Source organism: Marmota marmota, unplaced genomic scaffold (assembly GCF_001458135.2).
Source record: "Marmota marmota marmota unplaced genomic scaffold, marMar, whole genome shotgun sequence".
Classification (NCBI taxonomy): domain Eukaryota; kingdom Metazoa; phylum Chordata; class Mammalia; order Rodentia; family Sciuridae; genus Marmota; species Marmota marmota.
In genome coordinates this window covers 2,840,417-2,864,775 of record NW_026000138.1, presented here as the reverse complement: position 1 = coordinate 2,864,775, position 24,359 = coordinate 2,840,417, and the positions used below count along the sequence as shown (strand labels likewise).

Here is a 24,359-nt window from a genome sequence, read left to right as displayed (position 1 = left end):
AACATTAAATGTTAATGCCAACATTAAATGTGATAGTCGATATTTACTTTTATTGTGGTAAGTTGCATTAAAATATGAAGACAGGAAATGCCCCCAAAGCAGAAAAGGTAAAAACACGGGTTGCCCTTTCTGAACCTCCCACCACCAAAGAAGTTTCCCTTCATTACTGAAGAACTTTGCTCCAACTGCAAAACAACTTGGTTCAAACGAGGCCTTTGGAAGGCCACCTCGACCCATGAGCAAAATCCCAAGACCAGAGGACGGCCTCACCAAACAGTGCTGGAGACACACGTGATCGTTGGACTCCTGGGCAATCCTAATTGCCTCCTGCAGGGCGAGCTCTGCCTGTTGACTAATGACAGACTAAACATTAATAACCATTAACAATTACAAACATGTGCAAACATCGGTAGCAGGAAGTCATCTGTACACAAGTCACTGGAGAGCAGGACTCTGGGCTGGAAGTTATGACTATTTATGGTTGGTTCTCTCGGAGACGTGCCCCAACCTCTGCAGCAGGAAACACCAACAGCAGAGATACAATACATGTGCCTTCTAAAGTGAATGTCTACTAAAAAGGGAATGAAGGGATGGCTTTTATGTCTGTTTCTGAGATATTTCAGTTGTCAGCCACTGAGAGGAGAGGCAAGGAGAGGGGTAATATTTTACTTTTCACTGCATTCCTTTCTGCATTGTTTGATTTTTTTTTTAATATGTGCATTTGTTGCTTTTATTAATTTTTCAAAATTAGTTTTTAGAAGTGTTTTGAGGATTCCCCCCACTTTTCTTTTTTTTAATTGTTGATAGGTTGTTTATTTTATTATTTATTTATATACGGTGCTGAGAATCGAACCCTCAGACATGCTAGGTAACAACTCTATACCACTGAGCCACAACCCTAGCCCGAAGATTCTTTTTCCATGAACATCCCTGCCAAATCTGGAATGTCTCTTCCATCCTCTCAATTTCTGTGGACGTCTAGCCAGCTATTCTCAGCTCTGCTGAGCACTCACTTCTGGAAACACCCTGTGTGTTTCATTAAATATTACTATGTACTACCTTCTACTTACTAAACCTGTATTAATTTTATTTCATCAACCACTTTATAAACCTCTAGATGGTAAAAGCCACATCTTAAATTTTGGCCTTCCCAATGGCAAATTAACAGAACAGAAGCTTTAAAAACACCAGGTTACTAAAGATCTAAAAATAGGACCAGAAATTCTTGGGTGTCACTTACTTAAGGAAAAATATACACAATAAATTTTCTTCCAACATTAGCAAAAGCCTCACATGAGTAATCTGAATTGGGTAGTGCTGAATTTTTTTTTTCCTCAATAATTGTTCAAATAAAGAAACCAAGCAAGGGGCAGTGGCACATGCCTATAATCCCAGTGACTCAGGAGGCTAAGGCAGGAGGACTGCAAATTTGAGACCAACCTGGGAAACTTAAAGACACCCTGTCTCAAAAAAAAAAAAAAAGAGAGGAGCCAGGCGTAGTGGCACACACCTGAAAGAGGCTGAGATAGGAGAATCACGAGTTTAAAGCCAGCCTCAGCAATGGCAAGGCGCTACGCAACTCAAGTGAGACCCTGTCTCTAAATGAAATACAAAACAGAGATGGGGATGTGGCTCAGTGGTTGAGTACCCCTGAGTTCAATCCCCAGTACCAAAGGAAAAAAGAGGAAACCAGATACATTTTACCTACTTTGCACTTCTTTTAAATCCCTTTTAATGTTGCTCTAGAACATAAGCTATTTAAAAGCAAGAAGCATAACTGCACATATAAGCCTTCACAAACATCAGTTGATTTAACTTCATGGAAAATTGATAATCAATAATGTTATGCTTAGAGGGGAAAAACACTTTAGGAGAATTATACAGATAGTATTCTAAAACTGGCCTAAAAAGAGATTTTTTCCAAGACAGGAAGAAAATGTAGATTTACAACACAGAAATGTCAAGAAAGTCAAGACAAATCCTAAAGGGATCTTCTGGTTTTCCATTGCTATTAATCAAAAAAATCCTAATAAGAGTTTCCAGTAAAAGAGAAGAGACAAATTGGTTACAATATCTGAAATGAATGAGGTGTCTGCTATTTTCCAAATGCCAGAGCAGACAGGTCTGTAGCCTCTGAACAAGGGCTCTCTATGTCACTTAGAGTTAAAGCCAAAGTCCTTACCTGGCTTCTAGGACTGCTCTGATCCTGCCAGCTCCCTAAACATATTCCCCTCCTCCTCACTTACAGGATTCCAACCACACTGTTTGCTCCTCAAATGTGCCACATAAACCCTGCCTCGGGGCCTTTACACATGCTCTTTTCACTGACATGAACAGAGCACTCAACTCCCATAAATCCTTTAAACCTCTGTTCAAATGTTAGGTCAACAGAGATCAGAGAAAGCTGAGCTGCTACCTGTTTATAGTGTCCATCTCCTTCATGATAAGCTCCACAACAGGTTGGTTCGTTTCTCACTTCTATATCCCTAGCAGCTGAACTGTGCCTAGTGCATGGTAGATGCTCCACAAATAAAGATCAAGATTTTCAAGAAATCCCCACAATTCTTTTAGTCAAGTGACACAGATTTATACAGGACCATAGATATAGGAAGGGGGGGGGGGCAGATGCCTGGACATGAGTAAATTGAGAAGAATGACACAATGACACATTAATAAAAACCCTCTGCCAGGCATGGTGACACACGCCTGTAATCCCAGCGGCTCAGGAAGATCTTGAGTTCAAAGCCAGCCTCAGCAAAAGCGAGGTGGTAAGCAACTCAGTGAGACCCTGTCTCTAAATAAAACACGAAATAGGGCTGGGGTGTGGCTCAGTGGTTGAGTACTCCTAAATCCAATCCCTGGTACCCACCCCAATAAATAAATAAATAAATTCCTCCTTTTCTCACTTGGATTCATCCAATTTTAGCTGTCTATCCACTGACAATATTGTAAACACAAAGAAATTCTGCAGACCAAAAGATTATTTGTATCTAAGAGGCTGTATACAAATTTCTTTTTAAATTTTTAGTTGTTGATGGACCTTTGTTTTATTCATTTATTTATATGTGGTGCTGAGAATTGAATCCAGTGCCTCACACATGCAAGGTCAAGTGCTCTACCACTGAGCCACAACCCCAGCCCTGTATACAAATTTCTGAACACCAGCGAAAGCTTTATGTATTTATTTTTGGATACTGGGGATTAAACTCAGAAATGATTTACAGCTAAGCTATATTATCAGCCCTTTTTTATTTTAAAACAGGATCACACTAAACTGCTAAGGGTCTTTGTCAGTAGACAATTTGAATTTTCCTGCTTGAGTCTCCCAAGTCACTGGGATTACAGGCATGATGCACGTGGCAGGAAAGCAGTTTTTAACACAAAAATAAGTTATTGGTGCCAAGTGTAGTGGCACTTGTCTGTAATCCCAGTAGCTTGGGAGCAGGCTGAGAAAGGAGGACCATAAGCTTGAGGCCAGCTTTAGCCACTTAGTGAAAGTCTGTCTCAAAAAAGAAAAAGGCCTGGGGCTGGTAGAGTGCCTGCCTCCCACGTGTGAGGCACTGAATTCGATAATCGGCACCACATAAAAATAAATAAAGATATTGAAAAAAAAAGAAAAGAAAAAGACTAGAAATGTGGCTCAGTGTTAAGTACCCCTAGGTTCAATCTCTACAAACCTCCCCCAACCAAAAAAAAAAAAAAAGCAAGAAAGAAATTATTGGCAAATATTACAAATGGTATTGCTATTATTTATGAATATATAAAATAATGAAAGGTCCTTGCTGCAGGAATGTACCTCAGTGGTAGAGGGAGTGCCATCACACACAGGACACTAAGGGTTCTATCCTCAGCACCACAAAAAAGAAAATACAAGACAGACCTTAATCAAGTGGTTATTAAAGCTAGGCAAAGAAAAATTAATTATTATAAAGTATTATGGAATGTCACAAAATAAGGGAGTTTGGAGTATCCTAAACATTTCCAAGTATCAATCTGCTGTTTGAATTCCCTTGATGACATTCCTGGCCTAAGCCTGAGTACCCCACTAACACCTTTATCAGGAAGTTCTATATAGAGAAATTTGCACCCCCTCCATTGTGGGAACTAAAATCAAGGCCTCACACATGGTAGGCAAGTACTCAATCACTGAGCTACATACCCAGCCCCTTTTCATTTTTTGAGCCAAGGTCTCACTCAGCCTCTCAAGTAGCTGGAACCACTGCACCTGGCATCTACATAAAATGAAGCACTACACCCTTACCTGGTGCTCACCAGCTTTCAACCTTATCTGGCAGCCACATCTCAATCAATCCAAATCTTTTTCACATGACCTTTCACTACCTGAAGATGTTAACAGATACTTGGCTAACATTTTCTCCAGGCTAAATGTTCTTACATCCTTCCCACGTTATTCATGTGTCCTAGCTTTAAATGTCTCAATACTGAAAGACTGTCCCCCCCACAAGCTCTAGCTTGTCTACATCTCTTTTGAAACCTGACAACCAGGAAGGACATGGTGGCATGTGTCTGTAATCTCAGGTTTGAGACCAGCCTGGGAAACTCAGCAAGACCCTACTAAAAAATAAAAAAGTTTGAAAGACCTGGGGATGTAGCTTAGTGGTAGAGTGCCCTGGGTTCAGACCCCAGTACCAAAAAATAAAACAAAATCTAACAACCAGAAATTAACAGAATTCCCTGGGTGCTTCCTGGTACTTCTTTATTCTTGAACTTTGAATACCATTCTTCTATTAACACACCCTAATGTCTCTAATCAAAGATGTCTATAGCAGAGATGTAATGGGGAGTGAATCCCAGGGTGTTCAACCACTGAGCCACATCCCCAGCCCTATTTTATATTTTATTTAGAACTAAGGTCTCCCTGACTCAGGTCCTCGCTAAGTTGCTGAGGTTGGCTTTAAACTCACAATCCTCTTGCCTCAGCTTCCTAAACTGCTGGAATTACAGGCAGCAACAGTTTTGTTAAATAGTAAAAAGTCACAGGGTGAGGTGTAGGGGACAATATAACTCATTCAATTAGTAATTTCCTACATTTCACCATTATTCACATCATTTCCTCATTTCCAAAACAGCCTCTGGTGAGTTACTGAAATCTAACTCTATTTACTAAATAATAATTTATTTTCCTATTTTTATACATTAAAAATACAGGTATAGCTTAGCAATAAAATAAAACAGTGTCACCTTACTGGCTTCCTGGACTCCATCCAGAAGCAAACATGTGGCTTTTAGCAAGCATGTGCAGTCTTTCATCCAATAGAGGAAACACTTCCTTTTCATTTTTTTTTTTTTTTTTTTTTTTGGTGCTGTCTGAAACAATTTTTACTTATTTTTATTTAATTCATTTTTGAAAATACTAAAAATGGCTTTTAAAGTCCCATTATTACCTCCAAAAATACCTGCTGGGGATTTCTGGCCTAATTGCCTAATTTCTTTTTCACTGAATGGCTGTGCTGTTCTCAGAAGTAATGAATCCAGAGGCCTGGCACTAAGACAGTAATGCTAAATTGTGACACCAGGGGGCGGACTAGTTAGGTAAAAGGCTTTCATTAACCTGTGCCAGTGCAAAAGGGTCTATTTACTCTTTGAAGTCAGTGAAAAATTAAGTTGAAGACTCTCTTTCTTCTTATTTTTAAAAAAATACAATATTTTTTAAAAGCACATCTCATTAACATCGTTTTTTCAATGTCTGCATGGAAAAAAATCTATAAACTTACTAGTGACCGAAGCGGCAGTGCAAAGCAGCCAGGTTCAGAGCAGCATATCTCAAGCTCCGGCCATAGCCCTCTTCCCCGTTACTCTTACTTTCAGCTCCAGTGAGAATCAGGCGGTCAAAATAATGAAGGAGGCTGTGTGTTGAGCTGAAAACATCCTGGACGCGGAGGTTGTTCAAGTAGCTAAGGTAATGCTGAAACAAGAAATAATCCACATTTTTAAAAAATATTTATTTTTTAGTTGTAGTTGGACACAACACCTTTATTTCACTTGTTTATTTTTGTATGTGATGCTGAGGATCGAACCCAGGGTCTCGCACATGCGAGGCGAGCGCTCTACTGCTGAGCCACATCCCCAGCCCCTCCACATTTTTTAAAAAGTTGCTCTTCCTCTGCTGGAATACTATTATGGAGAGCACCATGGGCTGGACACCTGTTATTTCCCCTACCCTTGAGAAAAGTCAAGATTTATCTTATTTTTTCTCAATAGGAGCTAGCACAGTTGCTCCAGAGGGAGTCCACGAATAAAAATTGGAAGTGCCATTACTGTTTGTGTCAATTTTATCCTAAACACACATCCATTAGGCTTCTGATTGCATTAGGATCCATGAATGACACACAAGGGCAGCAGGCCTCACCTAGTTCAGGTATTGAGGAACACTGTGAGCTCAAATCTAAATATCTTAAAATCTAAATTCATTGCAAAGTACAAAACTGATTTTTCTAAATGCCCAAATTAAAACACAGTGAGTTACTGAAATTAAAATTCATTACTTTCTTTTATTTTGAATCACTGAATCAAACTTCTTGCTAATTTACAACAAAGAAAAATGGGCATATTTCCACATATAAATAAACTCTGATGTCAAACCCAGATACTAAGTCAAACTTAGTGAAGAAAAATTTTCAGAGTTAAAAATCCCAAGGAATTAAATTATTAAAATTTAAGGAAAAAACAGCTAGATATGATGTTGCTCGCCTGTAATCCCTGTAACTTGCGGGGCTGAGGCAAGAGGATCACAAGTTTGAGGCAGTCTGGGCATGCAACAAGACTCTGTCTCAGAATAATATAAACAGGGCTGGGATGTAGCTCAGTGGTAGAGCACTCCTGGGTTTAATCCCTAGTATGGGGTGAAATAAGGGGGTGATAAAAATGTTCATAAATGGACGCAGCAGAGCACACCTATAATCCCAGCAATTCAGGAGGCTGAAGCAGGAGGACCACAAATTCAAGGAAAGCCTCAGCAACTTACAAGGCCCTGTCTCAAAATACAAAATAATAAAGGCTAGGGATGTAGCTCAGTGGTTAAGAACCCCTATGTTCAAGTCCCTAGTAAAAAACAAACAGTAACAACAACAATAAAAAAAAAAAAAAATGCTGAGGAAAAGAGTTTTTCAGCCCCCAAACCTTTTTTCTTTTTCTTTTTTTTTTTTTTTTGGTGGTGCTGGGGATGGAACCCAGGGCCTTGTGCATGCAAGGCAAGCACTCTACCAACTGAGCTATATCCCCAGCCCATCTTTTTTTTCTTTTTCTTTTTTTTTTTGGTCAGTCTATTCTATCATCATCTGTCCAAAGCTCACATCATCAGAGAGATGACAAATGAAAGAACATCAAAAGCTAAGCAATGCCCTACAGCTAGGTGAGGGTGGGAGGAGCTTTGCAACTTGTGCTGTTTCTTGTCAATATTCTTTCAAGAACTTAGGCCAATGTTAATATTGATCCTCATTTGTGTGGCTATTTAATATACCAAACAGCCTTGACCTTCTTCCATCTCAGCAACAAATTCCAGAAAAGACTCACCGCTTCAGCAAAATCAGGATTAAATTTCAACAAGTTGTTCAATTCTTTCTGCAAGGAAGCTGGAGTGAGGGCTTTAGTCTCATCATTCTTTAACAAAGAAGCCTGAAATTTAAAATGTCAACTCAGTAAAAAGATATGGTTAATTAACACATGAAAATACATACTAACTAGCATCACTTGATGATTTTCTTTTCCACAGAGAGTCCTTAAGGTCCAGTCCTGGTCTCCTCAGTCCTTGCCTTCTGCCCTCACTCCAGGGCCTGACTGGAACACATTCTCCTCCTCACCATCCACATGGCTGCTTCCTCTCCTCAAAACACCAAGTGTCCTGAACACCATTCCCCACCTGCACACCCTTCCCAGGTCTAGCCAACTATGCCCACATCTAGCTCACCCTCCAGGTCCCAATTTAGATTTCAGCTACTTGTTTCTATCACTTTCTAGACTAGGCGAGATCTTACAAGCCTTCTGTACTTTCCCTTCCTGTAGCACCTAATAGAGTACATTAAAATGGCCAGTCTGACCCTTCCCAGAAAGTAAAAGCTCCTTCCAGGCATGCAAAGTGTTTACTTATCCTTCTAACTCCAGTGCTTACTTGCAAAGTGCCCTGTGATATCCAGGTCCCCATCCCACCCTAGTTGTTTCTTATGGGTAATATCAATAACAATTATACAAATCATGTTGCAATAGTTTGGATGTTAAATGTCCACGTGTTAAAGCCTTGGTCCCCAGGTTGGCAATGCTGCAGGAAAACCTTTAAAAGACAAGGCCTATGAATGACTTAGGTCATTCAGAGCATTCCTTTGAAAAGGACAGTAGAATATTGGTCTCTCAGTCTGTTTCCTCAGTCTCTGTTTTCTGGTGAGAGACGTGATCACCAGCATATATTCCTACCAGGATGTGCACCCCTCACTAGAATCCCAAACCAATGGGGCCACCTGATCTTGGACTTGAAACTCCCAAACTGTGCCCAAAATAAACCTCTCTTTACCTCCTAAGCAGCCTATGTCAGTTATTTCATTACAGTGATGCAAAGCTAATGCATGTGTAGAAAACTAGTTTCAAACTAAATGCTTAATGAGTTTATAGACAATTTATTCCAATTTTGTCTAGTTTTTGCATAAGTAGTAGCAATTTCTCATTCCACTTTTAATTCATTATATCATTTATAGAAAATTCCAAAACTATGGAAAGGGTACAGAAGAAAAATCTATAATCCAACCACACAAAATTAATATTAATACTCTAATGTATTTTATCCTATTTTTTCCTGTATGAGATTATGAATGTGTGTGCTCATAAGTGGATACGCATGCATAACACATTTTTAACAAGATTAGAATATGACATAATTTTACTTCCTGTTCATAAAATATTAACATTTTAAACTGTCTCATCATCAAATAGTCTGAAAATGGTTTCTAAAGAAAAGGTATTCCCTTTCACTCACATTTTTTTAATATTTATTTTTTAGTTCTCAGCAGACACAACATCTTTGTTTGTATGTGGTGCTGAGGATCGAACCCAGGCCGCACGCATGCCAGGCGAGCGTGCTACCGCCTGAGCCACATCCCCAGCCCTTTCACTCACATTTATTGCAAATGCTTTTACATTTTGTTGCTTGCCTTCTAATTTTGTTAGAACATGCTATGACACAAAGACATTAATTTTTATGCTGAAAAAGCAAATGATCTTCTATTTGTTTTCTTCCCCTGCTTTTATGTTTAGAAAGTCTTTCCCCACCCAGATCAGTTAAAAGTTAATATGTAGTTCCTACTGTTCTAATTATAGCTTTAAGCGTTCACATTTAACTCTTTAATCCATCTGTAATGTAATGAGATGTGAGGGGGAGAGGAGGATCCAACTGACAAGCATTTTTTTCCTTAGAGTTAACCACTGTGTAGGTGAGCTTTTCTAACCTGTCTGAAATTAACCTGCAGAAGTGAGTACATAAATTTTATCTAGATCTAAATGTCATATCTTCCTGCAGAAAAAAAACTTTTGGGGAGTATGGGGGTATTGGGTATTGAACCCAGGAGTGCTTTGCCACAGGGCCACATCCCTAACCCTTTTCATTCTTTGAGACAAGGGTCTCAAACTTGCCATCCCTCTGACCCAGCCTCCCAAATCACTAGAATTACAGGCATGTACCACTGCACCTAACCACAAAGAAATTAACAAAATCCAAAAAAGCTAGAAAAATAGGACGAAAAATAAAAATTCTATACTGAAAATAACAGAAGAAAAATGTTCAGCTTACATTACCAAGAAAATGAAAACATGTGGCTCAAAAGCAGCAAAAAGAAATGTTTGTATCTGGGCTGGGGTTGTGGCTCAGTGGTAGAGTGCTTGTCTACCATGCATGAGGCACTGGGTTCGATTCTTAGCACCACATAAAAAAGAAATAAAAATACGGTGTCCACCTACAACTAAAAAAAAAGTCAAAATAACAATAATAATAACAACAACAATAATAATAATAAAAAGGCATATTAAAAAAGAAATGCTTATATTAAAGTATACTGGTGTTTGCAACTTGTAATACATCAAAAATAAGATAAAGCTGGGTGTGGCTGCACAGGCCTGAAACCCCAGCAATTTGGGAAGCTGAGGCAGGAGGGTCACAAGTTTGAGGCCAGCATGGGCAATTTAGTGAACTATGTCTCAAAATAAAAAATATAAAATAAAAAGGCCTAGGGATGTAGCTCAGCTGTAAAGTGTCCCTAGATTCAATCCCTAGTACTGCAAAAAAATAAAGATGAAATCAGATAGAGGATGGGTAAATATTTATAATTGGCTAAAAGATAGGTAAGTATTTGGTAAACACAAGAAAATATTAACTGTGGGATACAGGTAATGGGCTTACGGGTATTTATAATTTTTTTTGACATTTTTAATATATGAAAAATGTCCATAAAAAACAAACGTTGGGAGAAGGGAAGCACATCTTCTAACTCGTGTGTTTCTGGGCACATACCATTACTAAAGGAACCTGCATTATAATGTTAATACAAAAATAAAATCACAAAAAATAAGAGATACATAGCTACAACTACACTGTTGGTGGAAAAGGTCAAGGATAATGCAGATTCACTACTAAACCTCTCAACATCACAGGCATATGCCATAATACAGAATGTCACAAAAATCTTTAAAACTTCATGATAATTTGCAGAATTAACATACCTGCTGAGAAAGAAAAAATTCCGCTTGTTTTTGAGATAGCGGACCACTGCAAGATACCTCTTCTTCTCTGGAAAACAACAAAAATAGTAATAAATTAAACAAGAGTAAAAATGACAACATTTACAAAATCATAAAGATTTTTGCATAAAGAGTCCAAAAACTTTAAAATAATTCCATCTTCTCAGACATGTAATCGCAAAATGATCCAGCAATTCCACTTCCAGCTATACACCCAAAAGAACTGAAAGGAGGGACTCACGCAAGCAGATATTTGCACACCCATGCTCATACTGGCATTATTCACTACAGTCAAAACATGGAGGCAACCCAAGTGTCCTAAGACAGATAAACAAAATATAACATGTACACACAATGAAATGTTATTCAACCTTAAAAAGGGAATTCTGGCATGTGCCTCAACATGGATTGATGAAATAAATCAATCAAAAAAGACCAATCCAGCTGAAAGCAGTGATGTACACCTGTAATCCCAGCAGCTTGGGAGGCTAAGGCAGGAGGATCACAGTTCAAAGCCAGCCTCAGCAAAAGCGAGGTGGTTAGCAACTCAGTGAGACCCTGTCTCTAAATAAAATACAAAATAGGGCTGGGGGATGTGGCTCAGTGGTCAACTGCCCCTTTATTTTTTCCCCCCAGTACCAAAAAAAAAAAAAGACCAATACCGTATGATTTCACTTACATGAGGTACATAGGATCATCAAAATAGTAAAAAGCAGAATAGTAGTTGCCAGGGACTTGGGGGGAAGGTGGAATGAAGGGTTATTATTTATTTATTTATTTTTATTTTATTTTTTTTTTTAAAAGATAGAGTGAGAGAGGGAGGGAGGAAGGGAGAGAAAGAGAGAATTTTTAATATTTATTTTTTAGTTTTCGGCGGACACAACATCTTTGTTTGTATGTGGTGCTGAGGATCGAACCCGGGCCGCACGCATGCCAGGCGAGCGCGCTACCGCTTGAGCCACATCCCCAGCCCCAAAGGGTTATTATTTAATAGGTATAGGTTTTACAAGATAAAAAGAGTTACAGAAGCTGGAAGTATAGCACGCATGAGGCCCAGGGTTCAACCCCAACACCAAAAATCCAAATTATGGAGATGGATGTTGGTGATGGTTATACAAGTTATATAAATGTACTTAATGTCAGTCAGTACACTTTTTACCACTTAAGATAGTCAAGATGATGGGGCTCAGGTGATGGCTCAGCAGTGAAGCATTTGCCTAGCACGTGCAGGGCCCTGGGTTCGATCCTCAACATCACATAAAAAAACAAAATTAAAAAAAGGTATTGTATCCAACTACAAATAAAAAATATTTAAAAAAAAAAAAAAAAGAAAGATGGTTAAGATGGCAAATTTTATGTCAGGTGTATTTTACAATAAAAATTTATTGGGGAAAAAAAAAGTGATGTTGAATGACCTGCCAAAGCTCATACAAGATAATCATATAGAAATACAGATCTAAATTCTACACAGCTTCCTTTCTAAAATGCAAATCTACCATATCACCTGTGATGTAAAGCCATTCAGGAATTTCCCACCACCTTGCAAACTGAAGCTTAGCCAGGGAAGAGTGGTGCATTAGGTCCTGCCTCTCCCTCTTACCTACATTCTGGCCCTTACAGGCACCCCAATGCAACAAGACACTGCCACTGCTTCCTCAGCCTCAGTGCTCTTCTCCCAACCACTGTTGTACTTCATACACCATCCATCATTCAGGACTAACTCAAAGGTCATAACCTCCAGGAATTCTTTCTACCATCCCTCACTTGAGCTCCTACCTCTCCTAGTGATGCCCATCACGCCACCTATGCATCACCACCATGGCTGTTCCTCACCTGTGCTGCAGGCAAACACCCAGTACACTCAGTGCCTCCACACACATCAGGCACTCAATGTTTGGGAAATGAATGAATAAAGTTTGTAACTCCTTGCTAGAGAGACGAGATGGTTCTACAATAAAAAGAAGGAAAGAGGCCTTTTCTTGGAAATCACCATTTGTTAGCAGTTTAGATTACACAGAACAGATAAACAAGAAGTATACTATTATAAATCTTGACTCCAGGACTGGGGATGTAGTTCAGTGGTAGAGCACCTTCCTACCACGCACAAGAATCTGGTTTTAATCCTCAGCCATGAAAAACCAAACAAAACAAAAAACATCTAGACTTTTTAAAAAAATTCATATTTGCACAAATAAAAAAATTTCATATTGAGAGCAAAGTATGAAAAATATCCCTTTGCCACATGACTCTGAAGAGGATTATATAAGGAAAAAAAAAACAAACAGGCAGGGTGTGTTGCCACACACCTGTAATCACAGCAATTTGGGAGGCTGAGGCAGGAGGATCCCAAGTTCAAAGTCAGCCTCAGCAACTTAGTGAGGCCCTAAACAATTTATTGAGACCCTGTCTCAAAACAAAAAATAAAAAGGACTGAAGATGTAGCGCAGTGGTATAGCACCCTTGGCTTCATTCTCCAGCACCCAAACAAAAACAAAAATAAAACCTCCAATGCTCAGGCTGTACTATCCTCCACTGCATCCATATCAGTTTGTCCCTGTGTCGGGACACCTAGCTCCCAATCTTAAGAGGTCCTCTCTACAGCTCCCCTACCCCAGTCACTCTATATCCCTGTCTCCCATTTCATTTTTTCACTGCGTTGACACTCTCTGAAACTACATATTTATACTCTATTATCTGTTCAATCCCACATAACTACATAAGGAGAGGGACTTTCTTTGAAGACACACAGCATCTAGCACAGTGCCCCACAGTGCCTTCACAAGAAGCATCCAATAAATACTTGTTGAATAAATTAATGAGTTTGGGAGACTGACATTAAGCCACTGATGAAATACTAGAGAATTCCTACATTTGTGAGGCTCTTGTAAAAGCCCACAGAAGAGGTGGCTGGACTAGCCTGCAGCCTACCAACCTTCATGACAAGCTCATGTGGTGCAACCCCACAGGTCTCTTCTAGTGCAGTATGCAAGAACTGCAGCATAGTAACAGCAACCCACAAAACACACACACTAACTCTCAGGCTATTTCTTTCATAAATGGATTTTCAAGACACTTGGTAAACATTTATTGACTGAATATTTATCTCCTCACTGCTGAACTAACAGTTGTATTCTCATTTTCAAACAGGAATAATTTCATTGTGAAATGGGAAATCAGCAAGCTATGCAATATTACTTAATGTGCATATTTTTTACCTTTTTAACTTGAATACAAATTTCTAAAGCAAGAAAAATTATTTCCCTGAAAAGTGTTAAAAATATTCTAATAATTATAAGAACAAGAGGGAGGGAAGGAAGGAAGGAAGGAAGAAAAGACTTTCTCAAAATGCAATAAAACATTAGAAAAGATTACAAAAGGGCTAGAGCACTTGCCTGGTATACATGAGGCATTGGGTTCAATTCCCAGCACACACACAAAAAAAAATCACAGAAAGAAAAAACTGAAATCTTCCTTCTCATACAGTTAAAAAAAAATTCTCTAGGGGCTGGGGTTGTGGCTTAGCAGTAGAGCACTCGTCTAGCGCAACAAGGCCCTGGATTCTATCCTCAGCACCATATATAAATAAATTAAATAAAGGTATTGTGTCCAACTACAACTAAAAAATAAATATTAAAAAAAGAGGCTTTAAAAAAATTCTCTAGCAAAATAATGTTTTGGACAAAGAATAGTACTTGTATTTATGTTCAAATAATACTTCTTTAATTTTCATGATGAAATTCAGTTTCCTAAAGGTATACTATTTTCTGAAAACATACCTTTATAGTAATTATTATGTTCATAAATGAATTCTTTTTTTTAATATTTATTTCTTAGTGGTAGTTGGACACAATATATTTTATTTTTATGTAATGCTGAGGTTCGAACTCAGGGCCTCGAATGTGCTAGGCAAGCAATCTACTGCTAAACCACAATCCCAGCCCCATAAATTCTTTTTTTATATTATTATTATTTAATTATAGGTGGACACAATGTCTTTATTTTACTTTATGTGGTGCTGAGGATTGAACCCAGTGCCTCACGCATGCTAGCGAGCACTCTACCTCTGAGCCACAATCCCACCCCCGCCATAAATTCTTAAATCGGGAAAAACAACAAAAAGATGTAGTTAAACCTAATTGAATTAGCACAGAGGGCATACATCTGTAATCCCAACAACTCAGGAGACTGAGGTAAGGAGGAGCCAAAGTTTAAGGCCAGCCCGGACAATTTATCCAGAGCCTGTCATAGAATAAAAATAAAAAGGGCAGCTCAGTGGTAAAAGCACTCCTGGTGTTAATACCCGGTGCATCAACCAACAAAAACTAATTAAATCAGACCAATTTAAGAAAAAGCCAAAATAAAACATGAAAAGTCTAAATTAACATTTCCAAAGAAGTGATGCTTCCCTACTCTAAGCAAACAAAGTACCAGAACAAGGATTACACTATAGCATAGAGGCACTGCTTAGGGGAATTGACTGAAAGAGAAGTTGGAATAATAATAATTAACATTTATGAACACTATTTACTAACCATAGTTTTAAATACTTAATATAATATAAACTAATTTAATTATTCTAACACTCTTCTGAGGTGGTATGAGCCCCATTTCGTACATGAGGAATTTGAAGCACAGAGAAGGTGAGTAATCTGCCCAGGGTCTCAGAGGGAGTAAGCAGAGAAGCCAGCACCCAAACTCAACGGTGTGGTTCCTCAGCCAGACTCAGCCCTAAGCTGCATTCTTTCCACTAGGCAAGAAGCACTTGCAAGCATCTGGGGAGAAGAGAGTTTTCAGAAGCACTAACTAGTACTACTTTCTTCTTGGTCCCAGCATACGGTGAACAAATCACATGACAGTACACAGGCCTCTCAGAGACGGAAGGGAAGCATTCTTGTCAATACACAATGTCATCCCTCACCATTCAGGGGGCTAGCCAGCCTACTTAGGGCAGGAGGGGCTCACTGCCCTCAGAGCTCTGCCCTCACTGTATTATACCATTTGTTTACTCTGAGTCTTCCTCACCAGACTGTAGGCTCCTTGAGAGCATGGAATATCTCTGTGTGCACACCAATACATAAATGCTTTCACCTTCAAGTGCAAGTAGTTCATGTGGAAGGTGGTCCCAGGTACCAGTGCCTGGGGAGAGGGCAAGTATGACAGCAAAAGGAAAGAAGTCAATAAAAAAATGTGTTCCTGGGTCAATTACCAGCGTGGGCAATGGACTATATATTTTGACTCTCTGCTGCCTCCATCCACCACATATTCGCAGACACTATGATAAGCACTGTAAAGACACTATGCTAAGCACAGGGGAAAATATGGTGAAACAAGACAGAGAAAGTTTTTAGCTCTAAAGGTGTGAGAAGGCAGGAGAAAGAGTTAAACAAGTAAGAAAATTTTTAAAAGGCTATCTGGTGGGGCTGGAGATGTGGCTCAAGCGGTAGCGCGCTCGCCTGGCATGCGTGCAGCCCAGGTTCGATCCTCAGCACCACATACAAAGATGTTGTGTCCGCCGAGAACTAAAAAATAAATATTAAAAAATTCTCTCTAAAAAATAAATAAATAAATAAATGGCTACCTGGTGATGAGAACGATGAAAGAAGTAAAGCTGAAAGTGTTTGGGATGGGGGAGACTCATACCTGGTCAGGGAAGGCCTGTCTGAGGACATGGGAGCTGAATTCTGGATGGTAATATGAAAAAAATCAGGTGAAAAATCAAGAAAGAACATTCCAAGAAACCTGTGACACACTGGTCTGGAGTACTGAAAAAAAAACAAAAGAAAGCCAGTGAGACTGCTGAGAGCCGAGGGGAGAGAAAGAGCAAGAGATTGGAGAAGAGTGCAAGGCTAAATCAGGCAGGCCTGGAGCCATGGCAAACTGGGATTTCTGTCTCTGAATTCCAAGAACAACCAATGAAGGGTTTGGGACAGAAGAGTGCAATGACCTGATTCACACTCTTACAGGTTTCCTAGGAACTGGGTGAAGATGGACTGTAGAGAAACAAGAGACCAGTGAGGACGCTGGTGAAGACGTGCAGTAGAGATCTGGTACTTGACTCTCAGGGCATTAGTGGTGATGAGAGACACAAACATGATCAGAGCATGCTGGGAAGGAAGGATTGAATGGACCTGCAGAGGGACTAAATTTCAGGGTGAAGGATAGGGAGGAACAAAGGATATCGCTAGTTTCAAATCTGAACAACTAGGTGAGCAGTGATACCACCTGCCCAATGCCTAAACCTTAGGAGGCATTCAATAAAATTTCACTAAATTAATGATTGTTAATTCACTTTGATATAATGAATGCTACCAGTCACAGCCTCCCAGAAAAGAAACAACACATTGAAACTGGATAATTTCAGTTACCTTACGGACACATCAAGTTCTTCTTTTTCCATTTTTCTTTCTCCTTCCTCTCTACTTGTCAGTTCCATCTCAGTATCCTCCACTGTCTTTTTCTCACCATTTTGGAAGTACTGTTGAAGGGCAGTGTATAGTTTAAACACTTGACTGAAAGAAAGTTTACTGTAGGCCAAGATCATGTGACGCAGAAATAAACCTAAAAAATAAGACCACAGACAAGATGAAAGCATTAACTGAAATCCAGCTACAGGATACCAATGACTATGTGGCACAATCCTTCCTTCACAAGAACCAAAGAGACACTTGCAGGTGCTGTTTCCTCCTCCTGGAATGTTCTTCCCTCATTCTTACAAAGCTCATCTTTCCTTATTTGGGGCTCAGTCCTCCCATCCCAGTTACTCCATTTTCATCCCTCACAGTCTCTATTTTAGTTTCTTTATGGTTGTTTTAAATATCTGAATCATCTTATTTATTTCTTTACTTTTTAACATCTGGTTTCCCCCACCAAAACATCATCTCCATTAAAGAAAAATCAATGTCTACCTTGTATATCCAGAGCCTGGAACAAAGGAGGAGATCAACAAATACCTGATGTTGAGTAATATAAAAATTACCATGCAAAAAAAACCCAGAGAGATGGAGCATGGATACAAAGCTAACAGAAAAGCTTTGAAAAAAAAAAAAAAAATATATATATATATATATATATATATATATATATCTGCATTTTATATACTGTTAACAATAATATATTTTTACTTACCTCTCTTCGTAAGTTTGGTTGGTGACCCTCACTTACAGTTGCACAATGCAGGCAAGTGATCCAGAGAACTGTAAGAAAGAGCTGGCAAACCCTAAAAACCCCAGAACCAGGCTCGGACTCTGACTATTACAGAAAAAAACAGAAGGTACTTTTCCATAATTATTCTTAAATTCAATTCTTCAACAGCAAGGCAATAAATACAAACCATAACATGTCTAATATCCCTACTGTTTGTTCACAGATAAAGCGAAGTAAAGGTGTCACTTAGAAAGTTGCTCACTTCAATGAAAATACTCTCTGCTCTTCGTAGAAGAGTTTCATACCTACTACACTTGTTTTGTGAACCTCTGGTTCAGTTCCAGAAAAAGAATCTGAAAGGTCATCAAAAAACTGTTCCATATCCTTCAATTCGCCTTCAGCCATCAGTTTGATTCTGAATGAGAAAAGTGAGGTGTATATTTTAGGAAGGCCCATGTTCCATATTTCTGAAGTATTTCTTCCCACTTTCCATATTCCTGAGTTATCTATTTTAAAGGTGATTCAGAGATTTGTATAAAACAGTAACATGTAAAACAAACTTCATAATCTGAAACGTCACTCCCATATTTCTGAAAAGTAACACTGCTGCTTTCTTTTTTTCTCTTTATATATATATATTTTTAGTACCAGGGATTGAACCCAGGGGTACTCAATCCTGGGCCATATCCCCAGCCGCCTTTTTAAAAATATTTTTATTTAAAGACAGGGTCTTGTTAAGTTGCTGAGGCTGGCTTTGAACTCTCAATCCTCCTGCCTTAGCCTCCCACAAGATGTTGGGATTACAGGCATGCACCACCATGCCCAGCATCATTGCTGTTTTCTTGATCATAAAATTTATCCAAGTATCAGCCCATAAAAATAAAATTATCTGCAACAATTAAAAAAAAATGAGGTAGATCCACACAAAATAAAAACTTCAAGGAAAAAAAAAGGCTGCAAAGAAGTATGTTTAATGTATCCATTTTCTTTTAAATTCATTAAAGGTACTTAGGAAAACAACCCTTAGAATAAAGATAACTTTTTTTTTTGGTGGTGGTACTAGGAATTGAACACGGGATCTTGCATAGGTTTGGCAAATGCTCTATTTTTGAGCTACAACCCAGCCCATTTTAAGTTTTATTTTTAGGGGGAAAAAATGTTTTATTTGCAAAAGAGTCTAAGTTGCCCAACTGATCTCAAACTTTCCATCCTGCTGCCTTAGACTCCCATATTTTACTTAAAAAATTAATTACCACATGCCCTATTGTAATTTTTATCTACCTTGAAATCTTTTCTCTATATACAGAAGAAAATAAAATTTACCTGATCTGTACTGAATTTGCCAGCTGAGGACAAGAGTCTTCAATTAACTTGTATAGTTTTGACAGTGTAATGTCTGGGCCCTGAGGAAGGGAGAAATAGGAAAATTACAGATAAATGTTAAAGACCTGTAGACTGACAAAGAACTACAAACATACATTCATTTATCGACCTCTCTGCTTTAACAATCATTTCAAACATGAAATATCGAATCAGATTTTTCTTATCTACCTAAAACATTAAACTAATACTTCAAAATTGCTTACTGTCTTTTAGTCAGTAGAATAGTCTAAAATGAAATTTATTAATTTATTGTATGAGGATGTATAATTCCTTCCTTCAAGCTCTGTAATCACAGCAAAACTAACTTCTGAGTCCCAGTTTCCTTCATTAGTTAACAGATGTAATAACAATTATCTTCCTTATTTGCAGCAAAGATCAGGTAAGATAATGTAAAGTGCTTTGTAAACTGGAAAACACTATTCAAATGCAGTTACCATTTTTCACAAACATAATCTCATTTGATTCTTTCCCAGACTTGTAAGGCAGGCAGACAGTATTTGCTAAGACCATTAAAAGTACCATGATGGGGCTGGGGTTGTGACTCAGAGGTAGAGAGCTTGCCTAGCATGCATGAGGCACTAGGTTTGATCCTCAGTACCACAAACAAATAAAATAAAGGTACTGTGTCCACCTATAACTAAAAAATAAATATTAAAAAAAAAAAGTACCATAAGAGCATCAAACTTCTGCTATGAAGATTATAATGGGGGGGGCTGGGATTGTGGCTCAGCGGTAGAGCACTCGCCTAGCATGCGAAGGGCCGTGGGTTGGATCCTCAGCACCACATAAAAATAAATGAATGGAATAAAGGTATTTTTTGTCCAATTACAACTAAAAAATAATAATAATAATAAAAAAGATTATAATTGGGGCTGGGGTTGTGGCTCAGTGGTAGCGCGCTTGCTTAGCATGTGTGAGGCACTGGGTTCGATCCTCAGCACCACATAAATAAATAAAATATTGTCCATCTATAACAAAAAAAAAAAGATTATAATCTAGGGGCTGGGGTTGTGGCTTAGAGGTAGAGGGCTTGCCTAGCATGTGTGAGGCACTGAGTTCAATCCTCAACACCACATAAAATAAAGATACTATGTCCACCAATAACTAAAAAATAAACATTTTTTTAAAAAGTTGTATCTAGTTGTATTTTAAAAGCAAACATTGAGTCTTTCTTGAGCAAAAACACAGTGTATACACCAAGTTTAGATGTGGATAATCCAGCAAATCTACTTCAGGGGAAGTTATATTTGGCACACATTGTTTGAAATGAAGAAAAACTGAAAAGAACCTGTAAGTTAAAAAAAAAAGACTTAATTCATTATAATAAAAAGTTAAACTATGTTGCTTATTTTACTATAAAATATACTGCAATCATTAAAAAGAATATTCAAATGTGCTGACATGAAAATATCTTCAAGACTTGTTAAGTGAAAGGAGCAAGCTGTGGAATAGAAGTAGAATTTATACCAAAAAAAGCAAAATGAAATTAAAAGCACACACATATATTTATATATACCTATAATCATATGCATCTAGACATCTAGAAAGATCCATTCCAAAGTGTTACTCAGCAGATGAATTAATGTTTATAATGATAATTTTTGGAAAGGAAAAGAATTGGAAGGCATGCAGAATTATCATCTTTCCACTGATTTTTTTTTTTTAATTTTTTTTTTTTTTTTAGTTTTTGGCGGACACAACATCTTTGTTTGTATGTGGTACTGAGGATCGAACCCGGGCCGCACGCATGCCAGGCGAGCACGCTACCACTTGAGCCACATCCCCAGCCCCTTTCCATTGATTTTTCTATTAAATAAAGTTTTTACAAGACACCTTTGTGCATTACTTGAGTGGTTACAATTTAAAATTTGGAGGCTGGGGATAAAGCTCAGTTGGTAGAGTGTTTGTCTTGCATGCACAAGGCCCTGGGTTCAATTCCCAGCACAACTGAAAAAAGTCAAACAGTAATAAAGGAGCTGTTACTAGAAGAATTATGTATAAACTTTGATTAAAACTACATAGTAGTTAGCCAAGCAAGGAATCAGAAAAAATTCCGGGGGGGGGGAGGCGGGGACACAACATATGCTAAGGCAGGAAGACGGGATTTAAGATACCAGGATTATTGCTACTTTTCTGTTCTTACTAATTTTAGTATTTTCACTTTTATTTAAAGAACAGGGAGAAATGCACTTATAGTAATAGTAATGTGGATAAGACTACAGCCAACAAGTTATAGAGATGCTCTCCCTTTTATTTAACTATGCTGTCCCTTTTATTTAACTAAGCAAGACACTTAAGCACTATGTCCTAGGTTGCCACCTTTTCCAGTTCCCCTCCCCCACAAATTCAGGTGAAGGGATATTTTGTGTGTCTGTGGTACTGAAGATTAAATTCAGAGATGCTTTATCACTGAGCTAGCCTCAACCCTTCTTTTATTATTATTTTTTGAGACAGGATCTCACTAAATTGGCCTCAAACTCATGATCCTCCTGCCTTAATAGCTAGGATTACAGACCAGCAACACCATGCCCAGCTGTGATGGATTTTCGAACCCCTTATAAAGTATACTATGTGGCAAAAATGCAATTCAGTATAATTTTGTTAAGTTTATCACTTAAGATCTCATCATTTAGAGGCCCAGGCGCAGATCTGTTTCTGTCACCACTATTCCTCAACAAACAATTGCTCGTACTTCAAGGTCCATGAGCTTAACATTCCATCTTCTCTAAAAAAGGGCAAATCAAACTGGGTGCAGTGGTGCATATCTGTAATCCCAGCAGCTTTGAAGGCTGAGGCAGGATTGTTAGTTCAAAGTCAGCCGCAGCAACTTAGTAAGGCACTTAGCAACTCAGAGAGACCCTGTCTCTAAATAAAATTAAAAAGGGCTGGGGTTGTGGCTCAGTGATTAAGCACCCCTGGGTTCAATCCTCAGTACCAAAAGCAAAAAAAAAAAGTAAATCAGGCTGGGTGTGGTGGTGCACACCTGTAATCCCAGGACTCAGGAGTCTATGTAAAGAGGATAGCAAGTTTGAGGCCAGCCTCAGCAACAAGGCCCGCAGCATTTTTTTTTTAATATTTATTTATTTAGTTAGTTAGTTAGTTTTCGGTGGACACAACATCTTTGTTTGTATGTGGTGCTGAGGATCCAACCCTGGCCGCACGCATGCCAGGCGAGCGCGCTACCACTTGAGCCACATCCCCAGCCCTAGCCTGCAGCAATTTAGTGTGATCCTTTCTCAAAATAAAATTTCAAAAAGGGTTCAGGATATGGATCAGTGGTTAAGCATCTCTTGGTTCAATCCCTGGTACAAAAAAAAAAGGAGGGGGGAATCACATTTCATTCCTTCCAGGAATAACTTCTCAGGCACTTTACAAGGCTTTGGAGAATGCAAGGGTGAATAAAACAGGGCAAGTATTGTGTTCGGATACAATCTAGTGAGGAAACAGACATCAATCACATAAACACACAAATACATGGAAAAAACTACAATTGAGGGGCTGGGATATAGCTCAGTTGGTAGAGTGCTTGCCTCGCATGCACCACAAAAAAAAAAACAAAACACAACTGATATAAAACTGAAAGCGTTAAGGAACTTGCTCAAGTGACAGCTAGTTAAGTTGTGGAGCTCCGTGGCGTGAATCTGGAAAATGAAATAGGGTATGTGAAGTGCTGAACACACAATAAATGTTCAGTCTTTGCTCGTCACTAGTTTTATATCGTTATTACTACTTATTATGGTCCCCTAAGGTAACTCAGCCTGTATGATTCATCTCCGTCTCTGCAAAGCTCAGGACTGTGTAGCTCCACTTTACAGAAGATCTAAGATGATACCTCTCCCCCCGTCACTCAGATAATACTGGTGGCCAGACGAGAACCTGCAAAATAATGCGCGTAAGGCGCCTAGCCCCTACTAAACGCTCATCAAGTGTTAGTTGGCGGGATTTACTACCTTTATTTTTTCACGTTCCTCTAAGGCAGAAAGAGTACTTGATGAACCCCGTGTCCCCAGAACAAGGGCAGTGTCCTGCACAGAGCAGATGTACACTAAGTTTGCTAAATGAGCAGGAGCTAGTGGGCGCCCCTCACCTGCAGCAGCGGCAGAGTAGCTGGTTGAGCTTCCGCCGCTCCAGGAGGCTGACCGCGCCCTCGCCCGTGCGGCCCATCTCGTTCAGCAGCACCAGTACCGCGATCTTATATGGCGTCACCCAGTCCTTGATGCCGAACACGTTGGCGTGCACCACTCCATTGGTCATCATTGGATTGAAATAGAGGCTCTCGTGGACGCTGGCCATGGCGGCCCTCCGAGACTAAGTCTCGGAGACCCGCCACGCGCAGCGCCCAGCCGGCGCCTCACGGCATACCTCAAGCGGGCCTTCACTTCCGCCCGCCAGCCCGTATTTCAGGAAACTGGCATCCTAGCTCTCAGCGGCATGCGGTCGGCCAATCATAGAGCACAGGGGAAGGCTATCACCAATCAGGATATCCAGTGGTACAGTGAGGGTGGGGCAAATATGGTGCATCAGGTGACTGATTCCCTACGGAAACAGTTGCCAAAGGAGAGCAGATTCCGGGTCAACATGGGCAGAAAACAAGAATTGTAAAGAAGAGTTGGGGCTTATTGTCCCAGACTGAAAGGATTGAGAGGCTGCCCATTTGTTCATTCAATTTGAAAGCAGTTCAAGTTCGATTTTGAAATGGATGTGTTTAGAAACAATTGAAATTAGCTGGGCTTGGGGCTGGGGCTGGAGCTATAGCTCAGTGGCTGATCACGTGCCTACCATGTTTTTTTTTCAGTATTTCACAAATGCCATTTGCACCCAGCCAAGTCAGGTTACATAATATGTCCTTACGTGAAATAGAACATAAAGAATAACCTTGCCTAATAAACTACAAACTTAATAATGTGGCATTCAAAATCCTCCAAAAGCAACTCCAGCCAATATTTTCAATCCCAGTTTTCATAATTTCCCTTCATCTGCACTTCTCAAGACATTTGGTTCTCTCCAACCTGAATTATTATTACTAATCATTTACCATTCCTAATAGTTTTTATGCCCCTTGAAAGAAAAAAGGATGTATTAATTCTACTTTGGCT

At 39.1% G+C, this 24,359-nt stretch overlaps 1 protein-coding gene across 5 annotated transcripts in view; it reads right to left on the bottom strand.

Annotated features, from left to right (window-relative positions):
• Anapc5 (anaphase promoting complex subunit 5) overlaps window positions 1–23,670 on the bottom strand; it is a 39,748-nt gene extending 16,078 nt beyond the window's left edge. For 2 of the 5 annotated variants that reach the window (XM_015502478.2, XM_015502479.2), the window contains exons 1-8: window positions 23,351–23,670; window positions 19,204–19,283; window positions 18,186–18,295; window positions 17,103–17,295; window positions 10,720–10,786; window positions 7,534–7,635; window positions 5,736–5,926; window positions 271–352 (exon numbers count right to left, since the gene is read on the bottom strand). In XM_015502478.2, coding sequence (XP_015357964.1) covers window positions 271–352; window positions 5,736–5,926; window positions 7,534–7,635; window positions 10,720–10,786; window positions 17,103–17,295; window positions 18,186–18,285 — 735 coding nt within the window. In that variant the 5' untranslated portion in view covers window positions 18,286–18,295; window positions 19,204–19,283; window positions 23,351–23,670. Of the gene's footprint in view, window positions 1–270; window positions 353–5,735; window positions 5,927–7,533; window positions 7,636–10,719; window positions 10,787–17,102; window positions 17,296–18,185; window positions 18,296–19,203; window positions 19,295–23,350 lie in introns of all 5 variants that reach the window. The other 3 variants (XM_015502481.2, XM_015502482.2, XM_048785578.1) reach the window with 2 other exon arrangements.
• Between the last annotated feature and the right edge of the window lie 689 nt (window positions 23,671–24,359).